At 36.2% G+C, this 21,429-nt stretch overlaps 1 protein-coding gene across 1 annotated transcript in view; it reads right to left on the minus strand.

The window, feature by feature from the left end:
* Positions 1-21,429, minus strand: part of LOC141559737 (vomeronasal type-2 receptor 26-like) — a 76,773-nt gene that overhangs the window by 12,584 nt on the left and 42,760 nt on the right. Inside the window, exons 6-8 of the mRNA XM_074297747.1 lie at positions 20,489-20,593; positions 4,177-4,300; positions 2,178-3,083 (exon numbers count right to left, since the gene is read on the minus strand). Of these exons, the coding sequence (XP_074153848.1) occupies positions 2,178-3,083; positions 4,177-4,300; positions 20,489-20,593 (1,135 nt within the window). The remainder of the gene's footprint in view (positions 1-2,177; positions 3,084-4,176; positions 4,301-20,488; positions 20,594-21,429) is intronic.

The raw sequence follows: 21,429 nt of genomic DNA on the forward strand, positions 1-21,429 counted from the left end.
AGAAAGAAACAATTCAAGTACAGTGAAATAACAGTCAGGATACACAATATTTTGTCACTTTTTTTCTTAAAGTATCAGAGTATTTAAAATATGAATTTCTATACAGGAAAGGAGCTAGGATTGTAACCAGCAATCACCTGCCCAGTAAAACTGTTAATAAACCTTCTGGAAAAAGGTAGGAATTCAGTAAAATAGAGGAATTCCAAGTATTTATGGTGAAAAGACCAGAGCTGAACAGAAAATTTCCCTTTCAAATAAAGAACTCAGGAGATGCACAAGGAGTTAATCAGGAAATGGAAATAATAAGGCATTTAACCTGATTTATTTGCTTACATTTGTACTTGGGAGGATGATCCTTGCAATTCAAGAGAAATTTTCCATTTTTAGGGAAGTTAGGAGGAGTTTATATAAACAGCGTGCATAGGTGTGAATTGAATATGAACATGAAAGTATAGTTTATGAAAGAAATTATATTAAATTTAAAAGTGGGTGGAATGTATTGGGAGAAAGGGAAAAGGAGAAGTAGAATGGCATAAATTATCTTCTATTAAAAAGGCAAAATAAAGCATTTAGTAGACAGAAGAGAGGGGAGGAGGGAGAGGGAGTGAATATTATATTCATTCGAATGGGCTCTAAGATGAAATAACATACACACTCAACGTAGGTATAGAAATAAATATTATTTTGCAAGATAGTAAGAGGATAAAGGAATAAGAGCAGGGACTAGGGTGAGAAAGGAGGGAATATTGTGAAATGTATGATGAAAAGTAAAAGCCTTTTATGAGGGATAAATTGGAAAAAAACAAAATAGAATAAATGGGGGAAAGGCAGTTAGCAATAGTCATTGTGAAAACAATTTTGAAGCAACTTTCTTTGTTGCAGCCAGCTCTTCTCAAATGTATACATAAAGGAATGAAATATATTAAAATATGAGCTAGTTCTCAACTGATGATTAAAATATAGGATATATGTTGAAAAGCCCATAAAATTATGCAAATTCTTCCATCTAAAATTAACACTACTTGGCTTGAAAACTGAAAGGGTTTAAGAAAAAAAGTAAAGGAAATATATGTACAAAAATATTGATATCACCTCTATTCTTGGTGAAAGAATTGTCAATTGAGGGAATTCTCATCAAATGCAGAATGGCCAAAGAAATTGTGGTATGGAATTGTGATGAGAATGCTTTAATGATTCTCGTAAATATGATGATCAGAAAAATCTGGAAAGATATTCACACACATAGTGGTGAGGTTTAGAATTTGGGGTACCTACATGAAATCAGGGTTTAATTGAGGTCTAGAGACAGGTTCGGGGTACAGGTAGTCAAATGGAGCTCCCCTGCAATCCCTTTGGATTTGGCACAAGGATACAGAGTTCAGTGAGGTCTAGTGGCAGCCCAAGAGTCCCTTGTAAAGGAATTTACAGACCCGAAACCCTAGATTGATAAAAGAGGTTTATTTTGGGATTTGGAAGTAAAGTTAAAGTCTCCTTAAAGTAAAAGGTGAAGGTGGAGTTAAATGGGCACCGGAAACTGTTCTAGTGGGCAGAGAGCCTTTGGTGCCAGGCATGGTGCTGGCATGTTCAGACGCCCTGCAAAGAGAGAGCTCCAGTCTGCATCTTTTTATGATGGGGGTTATGGCTACAAGCTGAAGGGAGATAAAACCCAGATAACAATGAAGAAACTGTTTGTGCTTGGGGTGGAGTCCCTTCACAGAGGCAGAATCAAAGGAGGTTTTCTCCTTTAAGGATTTTTTGGAGTTTTGGGATTTCCTCTTCAATATGAAAACTGAAAGGGAATGTTTACAAAGTCCAGCAATAGAGTGGAGAGGTCATCTGCAAATAACTTTCCTTTTTCAACAACACAATGATCCAAAACTACTCTGAAAGTCTTTATGATGAAACTGTTGGTGTTACACAGTTTGTAAAAAATTTATTTTTAAGGGTTATTTTTCTTAACCGGAGGAATAATGCCTGTATATTTCTCAACAAGACATTTATATAAATATTTTCTGTAACTGCATGGGTGGCCTCTCAGTGGTTCTGAGGTGGAAAAAGAAGGGATAGAATGTAGAAGTCAAACCTTTAAAAAAAAAAAAAAGTTAAAAATAGTGTTTTACATGGAATGGGGGGGGGGAATAAAGAAATCAAATTTTAGAAAAAAGAAAAATTCTTGCTCCTGGAACTCCTTTGATTCTTATTCTGTTTTATGGTATTTTCCCAATATATCAGGAGAATCACAAGACATTTGGGAATAAAAATGCAGCCCAGTAACCCAGCGCTGGAGGCCAAGATGGAGAAGATCTCCACTATCATCAAGGCTTTCCCTTTGGAGCTCTGATATGTGGGGAGGAAAGAGATCCAGACACTGCAAAATACCAGCATGCTGAAAGTGATGAACTTGGCTTCATTGAAGGCATCAGGCAGGTTCCTGGCCAGGAAGGCTATGGTGAAGCTGCCCAGGGCCAGAAAGCCCATGTAGCCCAAGACACAGTAAAATGCAAAGGCGGAGCCCTCATTACATGTGAGGATGATGTGGTGGGATTCAGAGTGTGTGTCTGCCTCTGGAAAGGGGGGAGAGGTCCCCAACCAGATGGCACAGAAAAGCCCTTGAATTCCGGAGCAGATGAGAACAACACAGTAGGGCACTCTAGGATGAAGGAATATCCGCATCCTGCTCCCTGGTCCTGTAACCCTGAAAGCCAGAACCACTATGACGGTTTTGGCCAAAATGGAGGAAACAGCCACTGTGAACACAACTGCAAATACTGTTTGTCGGAAAAGGCAGGAAGCAGTGGTGGGACGGCCCACAAAGAGCAAGGAGCAGAGGAAGCAGGTGGAAAGGGAGGTGAGGAGCAGGTAGCTGAGGTTCCTGTTATTGGCTTGGACTATGGGAGTGTCTTGGAATTTCACAAAGACCCACAGAACCAGGGCTGTGAAGAATGAGAGTGAAAGAGCTACAGCTGTCACGGCCTTCCCCCAAGGGTCATTCACATCCAGGAAGGTCACAATTTTGGGGAGGCATCTATCTCTCTGCTCATTGGGATATTCATCTTCTGGGCACTTCTTACACTGTTCAGCATCTGCAGGAGACAAACAAGGGCTTAAAATTTAGATTAAAACATTTCTCTACATTCCCACTGCAGGAAATAGTCAGAGGAGCTGCAGCAAGTCCTTCTGTTTCCATAGGACGCAAAACCCCATTTTCTCTTTACTGGATGACCCAGTCACTGGTAAGTTCCTTGGTATACTGGTCAGATCAAAACTATTCTTGCCTTTGATCACTGGTTGGCTTTGGTTCAAGTTCTCTTTATTTCTTTTACATAAGTGATGTCACCTTTTCTTCTAAACCTAATCACTAAGGACAGTAAGCTTAGACAGTGGAGCCTTTTAGTATCAAATATACAAATTACTTCTGTGTTGTGTTGGGCAACAACTCAAGTTGAGGAGCTGCTTGTATCCATACTTCCTCATTCTTTCCAGCCCCCAGTTTACACCTTTCTACAATTAATATTGTTGAATTTATATGAATTTTTAAACATTTTCTTGGTAGATAAAGACACTGTGTGTATTCTTATCTCCTCTGTTGGAATAGAATCTCCCTGAATGAAGGATTCACCTCCTTTTTTTATCACTCTGTCCCATTATTTATGACCAAGTTCTTCTCATACTAAATGACTATTGATTGACTGATTGATTAATGACTTATTAAATAGCTGGCAGGTTTCTTATAGAAAACCTTTTTCTTTTGTTTTGGAATTGTTCCTTTTATAAATCCCAAGAGAAATGAAGTCTTTCCATGATATATTCAACAATGAAAAGGTAACCCTTTAATATCTTCATTCCATAAATTAGTTAAAAGAAAAATTGTCTTTGGATCCTCCATTGGGATTTTTTCACTAGTATTTGGAATATTGGATTGACCTTATTTTCACCCTACCTTTCAGATCCATGAGACCTGAAATTAGCAGCTAGAATGCTTCAGTGACACACTAGATCCATACTTGCTTTCAACATTCCGTTTCCTAAAAAATATTTTTCTCCTCATTGTTTATCCCTCTTTTTTGTGATCTTCACAAATCTTTTATTGCCTTGTCACATGCGCAGTGAAGACCCAACGAGACATGCTAGTTCTTCCATAAATACCAGGAGCTAGGGTTCCTTGCATTAACTCACTCTTATGACTGGAGATTTCTCCTTCTAAGCATGGGGAGCAACTGAAGCAACAAGGTGGTTTCCCCTCCAAAGGCAACTTCCTGAATCCAGCAGGACAACTGGCACTACATACTGCAGAGGGAACCTAAGATAGTGACAGGAGACTGGAATAAACATTTTTAACTGATAGTTATTTATGTTTGTGAAGAAAAACACAGCTGTTTTTTGCCATTCTGGTTTTGAGAACCACCTCCATAGATATATAATTAAAAATGTATATGAAGGATGACATGGTCCAACTTATTTTTTCCATTTGTCACCTACTCTTTTCCAACACTCAGTGACAAACCTTCTCCTATTGAACCATTCACAAAAATGTATTTCACACCCTGACCATTCAAAGATAGTCCATATGTAGGCCAATTACAAAGAAGATGACTTCCCCAGTCTCAGTCATAGATATGGGAGAGATCTCAACAAGATCCTGAAGCTTCTTCTTGGGGATGGCCATTGTACTGCAAGTACTGTTCCCGAAATAATGTGAATTTTAATTGCCGAGAAGTATTCCTTATTATTGCTCTGTAAGAAATGACCAGTAGGATGAATTCAGAAAGATTTGGAGAGACTTACATGAACTGATGCTGAGTGAAATGAACAGAACCAGAAGATCGCTGTACACTTCAACAAAAATACTATATGAAGATGTAATCTGATAGAAGTAGATATCTTCAACATAAAGAAGATCCAACTCACTTCCAGCTGATCAGTGATGGACAGAAACAACTACACCTAGAGAAGGAATACTGGGAATTGAATGTAAATTGTTAGCACTACTGTCTATCTACCCAGGTTACTTATACCTTCGGAATCTAATACTTAACGTGCAACAAGAAAATTGGATTTACACACATATATTGTATCTAGGTTATACTATAACACATATAAAATGTATGGGATTGCCTGTCATCTAGGGGAGGGAGTAGAGGGAGGGAAGGGAAATTTTGGGAAAATGAATACAAGGGATAATATTATAAAAAAATTACTCCTGCATATATACTGTCAAAAAATTTTATAATTATAAAATTAAAAAAAAGAAGTATTTCTAATATGGTCAAGGGTGCCCATTAACACCCTTGTTATACAATATTGTACTGGAAATGCTTTCTTAAGTAATAAGTGAAGAAAGAGAAATTGAAGGAATTGGTCAAGGAGTGGTGTACACTTTTGGCAGAACAGGTGCCCAAACAGAGCTCAAATTTTAAAAATTAGCAGACGAGGAAAAAAAAGCCTCTGACCATAGACAGATATCAGTCAGGGAAGACCATAATCGAAGCCTGGAAGAGGAAAACAATGGCAAAATACCTATGAGTAAAATCTCAGGGGAGAATATGGACTCTTGTCAAGCTCAAAAGCCTCTGTTGAAAAAGCTCAAAAAAAGATCTTTAAAAAGAGATGAGATAAAAAAATATGTGGGAATCAGAATTATGAAGGAAAAATAAGACAATTTGAAAATAAAAACCAAAGCTTGAAAATGGAAATTTGGAATTGTCTAGAAGAAACAACTCTTAAAAAACAAATTTGGCAAAAATGGGAAAATATAGAAATTAATTATTTCTTAAAAATCAATTTGGGTTGGGGTGGTAACAAGATGCTGGAGAGAACACATGCATCTTCTTAAGCTCTCCTTTACCCTCAATCAATTTCATCAAAATTCAGCCTCAGAATTAGTGCTTGACTGTCACAACCCACGGATATTAGGAGTACAACACATTGCCAATTGAAAATATCCTCGAAATTCTCTAGAAAAGGTCTGTTTTGCTCTTGAATGGGGATGGAAAGGGATTAGGCCAGGCAGAGACCTCAGGCAGGCAGTGAGACCACAGGAAACAGCTCACACTGAGCAGACTGGAGGGGGGCATGGTGTGGTCTTTGCTGGTGGAAAATCTGTGGGAAGCACTTTAGCACAGTGTGGGCTACTCTGCCCTGGCAGCAAGCCAGCAGATCAGCAGAGAAGCTATAAAAACATGGGTAAAGTCTATAACCCCAAAATGCTGGAGTCTCTAGAGACCTGGCCACACCCACCCAACAAATGGAGTGACTCAGAGTGATCCAAGTGCAGCCAAAGACATTGCTCCCAGTGCAGATACTGCTTTCCCTCTGCCACTGATTTCAGCACAATGGCTAATCTTAACCCAGCCTGTGGGTGATGTCCCACTGCTGCTTCAGTGCCACTTCCTATTGTCTGTAGAGGCAACTTGGAAATACCACACTGCCCTCCAGACTGTAGCTTTTGTTTTTGTTTTTTGTTTTTTTTGTTTTTTTCTTAAAATGACCAAAAAGGCAATGCACACTCTAATTGTTGATACCTTCTATATGGAAAGAGGAGACTTCAGACCCTGAGGAGGCTAAAATCCGGTTGGCTCTAGATCTAAAGGTGGATCTGATCTGGTCCCTACCACATAGGTAAATATAATCTGAGAGGAAAAAACAAAAATGCAAGCATACAATAATACAGAGTGGAAATGGTATGTTGTGATCCATATTAATTTCCCAGTGTTCTTCCTCTGGATGTAGCTGCTTCTGTTCATTGGAAGAGATTTCGATCTTCTCATTGGAGAAGAGATCAATGTCCATCAGAATTGATCATAATATAGTATTGTTGTTGAAGTATAAAATCATCTCCTAGTTCTGCTCATTGCACTTAGCATCAGTTCCTATAAGACTCTCCAGGCTTCTCTGAAATCATCCTGCTAGTCATTTCTTACAGAAAAATAATATTCCATAGCATGATTTTCTTCATTCACTTTTTTATTTCTTTTTGTATTTGTCCAATTGATTTTTTTAATGAGTTGTTTTGTTCTATGGAACTTTTCCCCATTTTGACAAGTTGTTTTAAAAGAATTATTTTCTTTTTCCAATTCACAAATTCTGTTTTATTTGCATTTGTTTACCTTTTCCAATTCACAGCTTTTCTTTTCCTGGGAGTTGTTTATCTTTTCCATTTCACAAGTTCTGTTTTTCAGGGAGTTGATTTCTTTTTCTTTTCTATCTTTTAATGAGCTACATATGTTATCCTGAACCTCTTGCAAAGCTTTCCTTTCCTTTCCCCATTTTTTCTAGCTCTCCTTTAAAATCCATATATATATATATATATACATATATATATATATTGTATATGTTACATACATATGCTTTAATATATTTAATATATATTGGTTGATCTGCCATATAGAGAAGAGGGTAGGGGAAAGAAGCGGAAAAGTTGTAATAGAAGGTTTTGCAAGGGTCAGTGTTGAAAAATTACCCATGCATATGTGTTATATATAAAAAGCTATAATTTAAAAAAAGATTGTCAAAAAATGAAAATCAGTTTGAGAAAATTGAAAAAGAAAATAACTCCTTAAACATAAAATTTGATAAATTTTTTAAAAAGCCATGTAGCAAAAAGTCCATGTCAATGTCCATGGCCAATTTTTATAATTGGCCAAATGCAAAAGTAGGTGAAAGACTGACAGAAAAAAAGTAGTTTACTAAAACTTAGAATCTGACAAATGCAAATGAATTACTCAAGTAGACACATTAAATCAATGAAATAAAGTAAAAATAAGTGAAAATTTTGAAGAAAATATAAAATATTTCATTGGAGAAACTAATGACATGGAAAAGAGAACCAGGAGGGACAAAATAGTAATTACAAAATAGTAAGTACTAGATAAATCCAACCAGAAAGTAAACAAGAAAGAAGTTTAGGAAGTGAATAGAATTTTAGAAAATTAGGTAAGATAGGTCTCTGAAGACAATTAAATGGAGATAGAGAAGAATAGATCTTTTTGGCAATGGAGCATAACATTTCTACAAAAACTGACCCATTCTTAGAGCATAAGATCCTCTGAATCAAATATAGAAAGACAGAAATGCAAAATGCATGCTTTTCAGATCATGCTGCAACACAAATTATTTAAAATAAATGACCATGGAAAAATAGACCCAAAAGTAATTAGAAACTATATAATTGAATCATAAATTAGTAAATCTAACAACAGATGTTAGAAACAGTCAATAATTTCTCCCAAGAAAATAGCAATAAGGAGATGGCATGCCAGTAAATATGCATTGCAGCCAAACAGTAAAGGGTGAACATGTATGTCTCTAAATGTTCATATGGATAACATAGATAAAGAGGAGATCAATGAACTGGGCAATTAAGTAAAAAAGCTTGAGCTAGAACAAGTTAAAAATCTCCAATTAAATAATAGAACTTCTGAAAATTAAATTAGAGATCAATATAATTGAAAGGGAGAAAACTTGAATTAATAATAAAACTGAGATTTAAGTTTTATGAAAAAAACAGAAAATAGATAAAATTTTGGTTTATTTGATTAGAAAAAGGAAAGAAGGAAACCAAGTTATCAGTATCAAACATGAACAGCATGAACTTCTCATGAATGAAGTAAAAATTTAAGCAAAAATTAGGAATACTTTCCCCAAATTTATGGTAATAAAGATGACATGAATCTAACTGAAATGAATGTTTCCTTAGAGAAATAAAGCTTGTCCCTTTTAACACAAAATGAAATAACATAATTAAACAGGTTCATTTTAGAAAAGGGTAATAGGAAAAGTAGTTAACCCAATCCCCTCAAAAAATTTCTGGACCAGTGAATTCTCTTCATCATTTAAAGAACAATGAATTCTAATACTATGTAAACTATTTGGGAAAATTATTTAATATGGAATCCTACCAAATTTCTGACATAGAAATTGTGTTCATGTGTAAACCAAAAAAGGCCAAAATAGAAAGAGAAAATTATAAACCAATTTCCCTAATGAATATTGATGCAAAAAACTTAAAATATGGGAAAAGAAATTCTAGTAGCTTATCACTAGACATATTACATCATGCCCAAGTGGGATTTATATCTGAAATGCAAGGTTGGCTTTGTATAACGAAGACTGTCAACATAACAGTCTATATTGAAAACCAAAGTAACCTATATCATACAATTACCTCAATCCATGCAGAGAATTTATTTGGCAAAATACAACATCTATTTTTTATTAAAAACACTAGAGAGCATTGGGATAAATGGAGTTCTTTTAAATATTATACATAGCATCTTGCTAAAGCTTTCAGCAAATATTATAGGTAATGAAGATAAGCTCAACACATCTACAATAAGATAGGGTTGCCCATTCTCAACACTATTATTCAGTAATGTACTAGAGGAGTTACTTTAAGCAAATAGAATGGAAGAAATTTTTGAATGAATCTGGTAATTCTTACCGGAAAAAATCTATCACCCTTTGTAGATAACATGATCTTATCTTTATACAATTTTAGAGAATCAACTATAAAGCTACTAGAAACAATTAACAACATTATCAGTTCCACAGAATGAGAAATAAGCACAAATATATTATCAGCATTTCTATATGTTACCAACAAATCTTAGCAGCAAGGTATGGAAAGGAAAAAGACATTTACAATAATGATAGGCATATAAAATATTTGGGAGTCTGTCTGTTAAGATGAAGGCAGGAAATATAGGAACAGAATTACAAAACACTTTTCCTACAAATAAAGTTAGATCTATACAATCAGAAATATATCAAGTGCTCATTTGTAGGCCAAGCTAATCAAATCAAATGTTAATTCTAACTAAGCTACTTATTCAGTGCCATTCTCATCCTCCTACCAAGACATTGCTTTTTAGAATCAGAAAAATAATTTTAAAAATTCATATGGAAAAACAAATTTCAAGAATTAATGAAATAATGAAAAATGCAAACAAATAAGGCCTAGAACTTGTAGAAATAAAACTATTATAACAGTACCCTTCAAAGGTATTTGGTAGTGGCAAAAAACATAGTGGATCAGTGGAATAATTTAGGTGCAGAATTGTCAACAATTATATTAATCTAGTGTTTCAAAATATGAAAAACTCCACGTTCTGGGAGAAGAATTCACTCATTGACTAGAAGTGCTGGGAAACCTGGAAAATAATATAGCAAAAATTAGACACTAACCAACATCTAAAATATTATATCAAGATTAGAAAAAAAAGATTCATGATTTAGACATAAATGGTGATAGTTTAAGCAAATTATGGGAATAAAGACTGGTCTATCTCTTGGATATTTGGAGAAGGGAGGATTTTCTTACCAAAGAAGAAATGGAGAATATTAAAAATGCAAAACAGATAATTTTAAGTAAATCAAATGGAAAACATTCTTCACAAAAAAAACAAAAAAAACAAAAAAAAAAAAAAAACAGATTAACAGAGGAAGAAGTAAGTAGTCTAAATAGTCCCATCTCAGAAAAAGAAATAGACCAAGCTATTAACCAACTTCCTAAGAAAAAGTCCCCAGGACCAGATGGATTTACATGTGAATTCTACCAAACATTTAAAGAACAACTAACTCCAATGCTATGTAAGCCATTTGAAAAAATAGGGATTGAAGGAGTCCTACCAAATTCCTTTTATGACACAGACATGGTACTGATACCTAAACCAGGTAAGCTGAAAACTGAGAAAGAAAACTATAGACCAATTTCCTTAATGAATATTGATGCTAAAATCTTAAATAAGATATTAGCAAATAGACTTCAGAAAATCATCCCCAGGATAATACACTATGACCAAGTGGGATTTATACCAGGAATGCAGGGCTGGTTTAATATGAGGAAAACTATTAGTATAATTGACCATATTAATAATCAAATTAATAAAAACCATATGATCATCTCAATAGATGCAGAAAAAGCATTTGATAAAATCCAACATCCATTCCTACTAAAAACGCTTGAGTGTATAGGAATAAATGGACTATTCCTTAAAATAATAAGGAGCATATATTTAAAACCTTCAGTAAACATCATATTTAATGGCGATAAACTAGAATCTTTCCCTATAAGATCAGGAGTGAAACAAGGTTGCCCACTATCACCATTACTTTTCAATATAGTACTAGAAACTCTAGCCTCGGCAATAAGAGACAAGAAAGAGATTCAAGGAATTAGAGTAGGAAATGAGGAAATCAAACTATCACTCTTTGCAGATGACATGATGGTATACTTAGAGAACCCCAAAGACTCTGCTAAAAAGCTATTAGAAATAATTCAGAATTTTAGCAAAGTTGCAGGATACAAAATAAATCCACATAAATCCTCAGCATTTTTATACATTAACAACACAATCCAACAGCAAGAGATACAAAGAGAAATTTCATTCAAAATAACAGTCGATAATATAAAATATTTGGGAATATATCTACCAAAGGAGAGTCAGGAATTATATGAGCAAAATTACAAAACACTTGCCACAAAAATAAAGTCAAATTTAAATAATTGGAAAGACATTCAGTGCTCTTGGATAGGCCAAGCGAATATAATTAACATGACAATACTCCGTAAACTAATCTATTTATTTAGTGCTATACCAATCAGACTTCCAAGAAACTATTTAAATAACCTAGAAAAAAATAACAACAGAATTCATATGGAACAACAAAAGGTCGAGAATTTCAAGGGAATTAATGAAAAAAAATTAAGTGAAGGTGGTCTAGCTGTACCTGATCTAGAACTATATTATAAAGCAACAGTCACCAAAACCATTTGGTATTGGCTAAGAAATAGACTAGTTGATTAGTGGCATAGGTTAGGTTCACAGGGCAAGATAGTAAATAAAAATAGCAATCTAGTGTTTGACAAACCCAAAGATCCCAAATTTTGGGATAAGAATTCATTATTTGACAAAAACTGTTGGGAAAACTGGAAATTAGTATGGCAGAAACTAGGCATGGACCCACATTTAACACCACATACTGAGATTAGATCAAAATGGATCCAAGATTTAGGCATAAAGAACAAAATTATAAATAAATTGGAAGAACATGGGATGGTTTACCTCTCAGACTTGTGGAGGAGGAAGGAGTTTATGTCCAAGGGAGAACTAGAGACCATTATTGATCACAAAATAGAACATTTTCATTACACCAAATTAAAAAGTTTCTGCACAAACAAAACTAATGCAAACAAGATTAGAAGAGAAGTAACAAATTGGGAAAACATTTTTACAGTTAAAGGTTCTGATAAAGGCCTCATCTCCAAAATATACAAAGAATTGACTTTAATTAGAAGAAATCAAGCCATTCTCCAATTGATAAATGGTCAAAGGATATGAACAGACAATTTTCAGATGATGAAATTAAAACTATTTCCACTCATATGAAAGAGTGTTCCAAATCACTTTTGATCAGAGAAATGCAAATGAAGACAACTCTGAGATATCATTACACACCTGTCAGATTGGCTAAGATGACAGGAACAAATAACGATGAATGTTGGAGGGGCTGTGGGAAAACTGGGACACTGATACATTGTTGGTGGAGTTGTGAAAGAATCCAACCATTCTGGAGAGCAATCTGCAATTATGCCCAAAAAGTTATCAAAATGTGCATACCCTTTGACCCAGCCATACTACTACTGGGCTTATATCCCAAGGAAATACTAAAGAAGGGAAAGGGACCTGTATGTGCCAAAATGTTTGTGGCAGCCCTTTTCATAGTGGCTAGAAGCTGGAAGATGAATGGATGTCCATCAATTGGAGAATGGTTGGGTAAATTATGGTATATGAATGTTATGGAATATTATTGTTCTGTAAGAAATGACCAACAGGAGAAATACAGAGAGGCTTGGAGAGACTTACATTAACTGATGCTAAGTGAAACGAGCAGAACCAGAAGATCATTATACACTTCAACAATGATACTGTACAAGGATGTATGCTGATGGAAGTGGATATCTTCAACATAGAGAAGAGCTAATCCAATTCCAATTGATTAATGATGGACAGAATCAGCTACATCCTGAAAAGCAACACTGGGAAATGAGTGTAAACTGTTATTTTTACCTTCTGAATCCAATTCTTCCTGTGCAACAAGAAATTCGGTTCTACACACATATATTGTATCTAGAATATACTGTAATATATTTAACATGTATAAGTCTGCCTGCCATCTGGGGGAGGGGGTTGAGGGAGGAAGGGAAAAAAATCTGAATAGAAGTAAGTGCAAGGGATAATGTTGTAAAAAATTACCCATGCATATGTACTGTCAAAAAAAAAAAGTTATAATTATAAAATAAAATAAAAATTAAATTTAAAAAAAAACAAACAAAAAAACAAAAAAACAAAAACAAAAACAAAAAAAACTCAGGATAGCCAATATTTGAACAGAACCAGTAAGATTGGGGACTTTTCTTATTTTTTATTTTTTTACTGTACTCTGTCTTTTGAATGTCTCCTTTCTCAAATATAAAAATATGTACATTTATATAGGTATGTACACATATCTATATATACATGTACGTATATAAGTCAATTTTACAAAAAATATAAGCCATTCACCAATTGATAAATGATCAAAAGAATGAACTAACCATTTTCTGATGAAGAAATTGAAGCCATTTATTATCATATGGAAACATGCTCTAAATCAGGAGTTCTCAAACTACGGCCCTCGGGCCAGAAGAAGCCCATTGAGGACGTTTGTGGAGCCAGCCTGGTTATGGCAAATGGGATGAGGGGCATTGACAGAGTATGAGCTTTTGTTTTTACTATAGTCCGGCCCTCTAACAGTCTGAAGGACAGTGAAGTGCCCCCCTATTTAAAAAGTTTGAGGACATGGCAGAAACTAGGCATGGACCCACATTTAACACCACATACTAAGATAAGACCAAAATGGGTCAAAGATTTAGGCATAAAGAATGAAGTCATAAATAAATTAGAGGAACATAGGATAGTTTACCTCTCAGACTTGTGGAGGAGGAAGGAATTTGTGTCCAAAGGAGAACTAGAGAACATTATTGATCACAAAATAGAAAATTTTGATTACTTAAAATTAAAAAGTTTCTGCACAAACAAAACTAAAGCAAACAAGATTAGAAGGGAAGTAACAAATTGGGAAAACATTTTTACAGTTAAAGGTTCTGATCAAGGCTTCGTCTCCAAAATATACAAAGAATTGACTTTAATTTATAAGAAATGAAGCCATTCTCCATTTGCTAAATGGTCAAAGGATATGAACAATATTCAGATAATGAAATTAAAACTATTTCCACTCATATGAAAGAGTGTTCCAAATCACTATTGATCAGAGAAATGCAAATTAAGACAACTCTGAGATATCATTACACACCTGTCAGATTGGCTAAGATGACAGGAACAAATAATGATGAATGTTGGAGGGGCTATGGGAAAACTGGGACACTGATACATTGTTGGTGCAGTTGTGTAGCGAGCTGTCGTCTCCAGAAGCTGCCGGATCGCTCTCTGGGAAGAGATCTGCTGTGTCTACTCAAATCTCTCAGACAGATTCTTCTTCCTGTAATGAACCATTGTCTCCAAGCAGTTGCTGTTAAGTCTTGTCCAGAGAAGTGTTAACTCTTGTCCAGAGAAGTGACTTCCCTTCCTGCAGAGAGCTGCGTCAAGCCAAATGTAGTGCAGAGTCTTCTCCTATCTCTGGAGTGGTGTCCTCTTTTATCCTCCTAGAGAATGGGCGTGGGATAATGCAAGGGCTTCTGGGAAGAACCACTTCAGCCAATGAGCTTGCTCCTTCTATCAAGTCAACCTGAGTTGTCACCTTGTAATTGTCCAGACAACCTGAATTCTCACCTTGTCACTGTCCAGACAACCTGAGTTCTCACCTAGTAATCCTAACATCTCCCCCTTTCTTTTGATTTAGAACATAGGACAGTCATGACCTTGAAACATAAATCCATCAATATGGGAGGTATTACACATAATTACATAAATTACATAAGCACATAGTAACATAGTAACATAATACATTCTAGAAGTATATAACAAATAACATAATCAAATAATCATAAATTGAAAATTTATAAATGTCCATAAGTCCATTGTCCATTAGTCTCATCTTGTGTGAGGAAGTCCAATGATTCCTGCTGGTTTTAAAGTTCTTTAACAGTCTTTTTATTAGCCATGCTCTTTCGGTGTAAGATGTTTCTTAGATCTTCTCCTTTATTTTGAGGTCTTTCTCTTTTTCTGTCTCTCTCTGATGGACAAGGCGAATATGACTCGTTGGCACCCATCTGATTCCTTCTCTTGCTGAAGAAATACAAGCAAACCCTCTCTCCCAGGCAGTTAACCTATCTAATTACCTTCTATTTACCGCTTTCTAAATCTCTTCTCATCATCTGGCAATTACATTGGAGTTGTTTGCACTGGACACAGCCCTGCTGGTTTAAAAGGCCTGTATTCTCCCCAAGTGTAATCCATTTTTGCAATCTGATTGCCTTTTGGCTGACTGATTGGGTAATCCCTTTCTGCCATGTGATTGCTTTTCTGCTGGTTGATTAAATCAGAGTCCTGGCCTTCTAAAGGTTCTTTGTGTGTAACATCAGCTGCCATCATGCCCCAAGTCTTTTTTGCCAGGGGCCCTGGACCTGGGCCCCTCATCCCATTTCCCTGAATTATTCTACACTCTGATGCCCAATGGAGTCCTCTGTTGCATTTTGGACATGGGGTTTTAGGTCTTCTTTCACCCTGTCTTCTCACTGTATCTCCATACCTACAGTGAGCTCTTAGATGTCCAATTTTTCCACATTGAAAACATCGCCGAGTTTCTCTAGAAGTCCCTTGCCAGGAGGGACCCTGCCTTTCCTCATTCATCATTGTCTGGGTGTAAAAAGCATTTGTTCCCACTGTAGCACAACGTCTTATGATCTCCTCTAAAGGAGCATCTTTGTCTAATCCCCATATAATTCTTTTGCAAATCTCATTGGCATTTTCCTTAGCCAGATGTCTGGTCATTATTTCTGTAGCTGAATTTTCTCCAATAGTTCTTTTGACAGCAGTTTGCAAACATCCCACAAAATCTGCAAAAGATTCATTGGGACCTTTCTCTATTTTAGTGAAAGCCTCTCCCCAATCTTTCTGTCCAGGGAGGACACCCCAAGATTTTATTGCAGCCTTAGCAATTTGCTCATATATTGTCATGGTATAATTAATCTGTTCTGAATTCTCTCCATACTGACCTTCACCAGCTAAGTGCTCAAAAGTGAATTGTGTGTTAACTCCTATTTCCAAATTGCATCTGACTTGAATTTTACATAATTCATGAAATTCTGCAAGCCATAATAAATTTTCTCCAGGTTCCAGGCATGTCCTTGCTATGGATTTCCAATCATTTGGGGTTAGGACTTCATAAGACAAATCATCTAGTAACATTTTGACATAAGCTGATGTAGCCCCATAAAGGGTACAACCTTTTTTCAAATCTTTAATTTTATTCAAATCTAAAGGTGTATATTTTCTCCTTTTATGACCTACAGAGTCAATCTCTTCAATCACAGGATATGCATGTATAAAATCACTTATATCCTGTCCTTCTCTCTTAGCTTTAACCAATGCTTTTTCTAATCTTGTCATAGGCTTAGTCTGCTTCACAGGCAATTCTGTTTGTGTTTCTGCCTCTTCCGCTCCTCCTTCTTGCTCCACCCCTGAAGGGTTAATTGAGGGAGGAGATGGGAGGTGCTCCTGTTGCTGTTGCTCAGAATTGTACTTAACTTCATTGTTATCTGATTCATCCTTTTCACCTAGTTTAGTTGACACTTCCCCATTTTGCTCCTTCATCTCTTCCTTTAGAATAACATTTTTTAAAGCCATTTGGATTAAATTATAGGTATGAATTGTATCTTTGGAAACTGAGTTTGGTCTGGAACCAAAGGGTAAAATGTCACAAAGGCAATTGTAGTGTTCACCTAATTGCTCTCCTACTAATTTCCACTCATCTAGATCCAATTCTTTTTCCAGAGAAAAAAACAAGGATATATGACCTTCACAGTTCTTAAAGTTCAGTAATCTCCTCCAAAATTATAATCAATCCTTGGCTTTTCATAACCTTGATGATGCTCTCTAAACATTTTCCTTGAACAGAAGGTGTTTGCCCCATTTCACTATAAGAGATTCCTGGTTTAGCCCTTAACAAGTTAAGTTCCTTATTTATCTATTAGCATGCTCACTTAATCTTTAACAAAGTTTCCTCGTTACTCACGGTTCTGGGTCAGAGAGACTGAGATCTGGATGGGAGGCTTTTCCACTGGAATCAGGACCGTGTCCGGGCACCAAATTGCGAAGGTCTGGTCTAGCTCCTCTTGTCAGGATAAGCAAAAGTCCTTGCCCCACGTGTGGACGCCAATTGTAGCGAGCAGTCGTCTCCAAAAGCTGCTGGATCGCTCTCTGAGAAGAGATCTGCTGTGTCTACTCAAATCTCTCAGACAGATTCTTCTTCCTGTAGTGAACCATTGTCTCCAAGCAGTTGCTGTTAACTCTTGTCCAGAGAAGTGACTTCCCTTCCTGCAGAGAGCCGACTTCCCTTCCTGCAGAGAGCCGACTTCCCTTCCTGCAGAGAGCTGTGTCAAGCCAGATGTAGTGCAGAGACTTCTCCTCTTTAACTCTTGTCCTTCTCCAGTCCAATCTGCTCTCCAGGCCCAATGTTGTCTCTTTTATCCTCCCAGAGAATGGGCATGGGATAATGCAAGGGCTTCTGGGAAGAACCACTTCAGCCAATGAGCTTGCTCCTTCTATCAAGTCAACCTGAGTTCTCACCTTGTAATTGTCCAGACAACCTGAATTCTCACCTTGTCACTGTCCAGACAACCTGAGTTCTCACCTAGTAATCCTAATAGAATACAACCATTCTAGAGAGGAATCTGGAATTATGCTCAAAAAGTTATCAAAATGAGCATACCCTTTGACCCAGCAGTGCTACTACTTGGATTATATTCCAAGGAAATACTAAAGAAGGGAAAGGGACCTGTATGTGCCAAAATGTTTGTGGCAGACTTTTTGTAGTGCCTAGAAACTGGAAGATGAATGTATGTCCATCAATTGGAGGATGGTTGGGTAAATTATGGTATATGAATGTTATGGAATATTATTGTTTTATAAGAAATGACCAACAGGAGGAATACAGAGAGGCTTGGAGAGACTTACATCAGCTGATGCTGAGTGAAACAAGTAGAACTAGGACATAATTATAAGCTTCAACAATGATACTGTACGAGGATGTATTCTGATGGAAGTGGATATCTTCAACATAGAGAAGAGCTAATCCAATTCCAATGGATCAATTATGAACAGAATCAGCTATATCCAGAAAAGGAACACTGGGAAATGAGTGTAAACTGTGAGCATTTTTCTTTGTTTTTCTTCCCAGATTATTTTTACCTTCTGAATCCAATTCTTCGTTTGCAACAACAACAACAACAACAACAACAAAATTCGGCTCTGCACATATATATTGTACCTAGGATATACTATAAGATATTTAATATGTATGAAAATGCCTGCCTTCTAGGGGAGGGGGTGGAGGGAAGGAGGGTAAAAATTCAGAACAGAAGGGAGTACAAGTGATAATGTTGTAAAAAAAATTACCTATGCAGATGTACTGTCAAAAATATGTTATAATTATAAAAATTAATAAAAAATAAATTTTATTTTAAAAAAGTTTGAGGACTACTGCAGTCTAAATCAATATTGAGTATGAAAACCCAAATAAAGGAAACTTTCTCTGATTGAATAAGATGGCAGAAAAAGATAATTAATGCTGGTGGATATATGGAAAAACTTGGACATTAATGCATTATTGGTGGAGTTGTGAAATGACTCAACCATTCTCAAGAATAATTATGTTCAAAAGAGTAAGAAAATATTCATATCCTCTTATCCAGCAGTGTCTGTACTCAATGTCTATCTCAACAAGATCATAAAAGAGTGCAAAGAGCACATATATGAAAAAGGTTTCTTTTTATACTGACAAAGAACTGGAAATTGAATGGATTCCCATCAGTTGCATAAGAGCTCAATGAGTTATAGCATAAGAATCTACTGGAATAGTATTGTTCTGTAAGAAAGGATGACCAGGATGATTTCAGAAAAACTTAATTAAACTGAGGCTGAGTGAAATGAACAGAACCCTGAGAAAATTTTACAGAATAGAAAGATTATATGATGATCAGCTCTGATGGACTTGGTTCATTTCAACAATGAGATGATAAAAGATAATTCTAAGAAATGTTGGCCTTACTTGGTTGTGAGTGAATGTATGCGTGAATGTGTGGGTGGGGGGGTGTGGGGGGGTGTTTGTGTGTTTTTGTGGGTGTATGCATGAAATGGGATTAAGTGACTTGTCCAGGGTCAAACATCTTGGCAGTGTACAGTCTCAGATTGGATGTAAATTCAGGTTCCCCTGGCTCGAGTGTCGGTGCTGTATCCACTATAACTAAACAAGATGTGGTGTATATAATAGTGAGAGAATAGTGGTGTGCTATTAGACATGGTGACCTGGATGATTTTAGAAAAAAAGGGAAAGAGTTGCATGAAATAATAAAAAATATAATGAGTTGAAAGAAGAAAATATTGTGCACAGTAACAGCACTGGTTTTCTAATAATACTTTTGAAGTCTAAGGCATTTTGTGTGCTATAACTGCTAAAACAAAGGACAGATGCAAGTATAAACAATTTATCTCCAAAGAGAGATAGAACATGGATACTTTTGTTTTGCACACACACGTACACACACATACACACATACACACACACACACACACACAGTTAGATAGATACACAGATACATCTTTTAGGGAAAAAATAAGCAATATGTAATGGAAAGACATGGTTATATATTGAATGCTCTTTGTTGTGCTGCGTACAAGTTAAAGGTTTTTTTCATTTTTTCCTATATAAGTTAAAGCAAATATAAATTAAAATATATTCATGCCTGCTTTCGAAATAGGAAAAAATGGGAATATGAAATGGTATCTAAAAATTGAAGAGTTGTTGAACTACATGCTATATTAATAGATATCTGTGTGAATACATACATATAACTTTACATATATGTATATATATATATGCAACTAAATTTCTCTGTGTGTTTAACAATATACCTATGTAGATGTGCATAAATATAATAAAGTATTATAGTGCTGTAAGAAATGTTAAAGAGGATTGCTACAGAGAAAACAGGGGACACATGTATGAACTTATGACAAGTGAAAGAGAACGAGATCTTACATTCTAGCCATTTTCCCACCCAGCTGCACCTGTCAACAATGAAGAGTACATCACATAGGTCAAGGTTTCTGCCTGTTTAGGAGCATAAGTCAACAATAATGTCTCTGACCTTTGAACTCCACAGATTCCACACTATGGCATTTGCACAAATTATAAAATCTTGACCGGGCTGAGCTTCTGGGATAAAGTCCCCCACGTACAGAAGATGATCATTAAAATAATCGAAGTATACATAGTTCATAATGGCATACTGGGCCTCTGTACGTCTGTTCTCATCCACAAACACCTGCTCACCAACACTGTTCTTAAACTGGGTGTTCTTCAGATAGGAGTGCATCTGAAAAAGAAAAGAAATGCTCATCAGTGAGAGGCACCTGAGGGAAAGTCAATTGTACATGAGAATTTATGGAGTCTTGTGCTCTTATTTTCAGGTGGGGTCAAATCTGAGTTTCTTCTGGGACACAGAAAGGACCCTCTGAAACCCTGCAGGTTGCCTGCATCTCCCAGGTTTGTAGTTTCATTTTCACACTCAAGTCCTCATTGTTTTTCACCCCCTTTATATAATTTATTTCCAAGGTCTGCTTGTAGCATCTCTCTAATATATTCCCCTCCTGCTCTCTGCTACTGGAACATCCTCATGACTGCAGACCCAGATTATTGCAATAGCCTCCTGGTGGGTGCCTCTGCCTTAAATCTCTCCTACTCTGCCCTCCATCCTGCCTTGGAAAGGATTGTTCTGAAGCCCAGGCCAGACCCTGACACTCCCATCCTTGATAATCTCCTTTGGTTTTCTCCCATCTCCAGGATGAACTATGAAACCATTTGTGTGACATTCAAAGCACTCAGTGTAAACCAGGAGCTCAATACAGCAGCAACTGAAGACACAGGACCTGAAGAAACTGCAAATGGGGCAGTCATTACAGGAATTCTTGTAACACAGATGTTAAAAGGGTTGAAGAGCTTGTGAGAAGGATATTACAGGAGTCTCTTTTAAAGCCCTGGGACAGGACTCGGTTGCTTTGTCAGTACTCAGAGCACACCTGCCTGGCTCACAGTTTAAGGGTGAGGAAGAGAACTAGGACACCAGAACATTTAGCAACAGCTGAAGATGGATCTTCTCACAGCTGCAGAGCAGGAAAAAGTGCTTGTGGTAACTCATAGTACAGAAAATAG

Source organism: Sminthopsis crassicaudata, chromosome 1 (assembly GCF_048593235.1).
Source record: "Sminthopsis crassicaudata isolate SCR6 chromosome 1, ASM4859323v1, whole genome shotgun sequence".
NCBI lineage: Eukaryota > Metazoa > Chordata > Mammalia > Dasyuromorphia > Dasyuridae > Sminthopsis > Sminthopsis crassicaudata.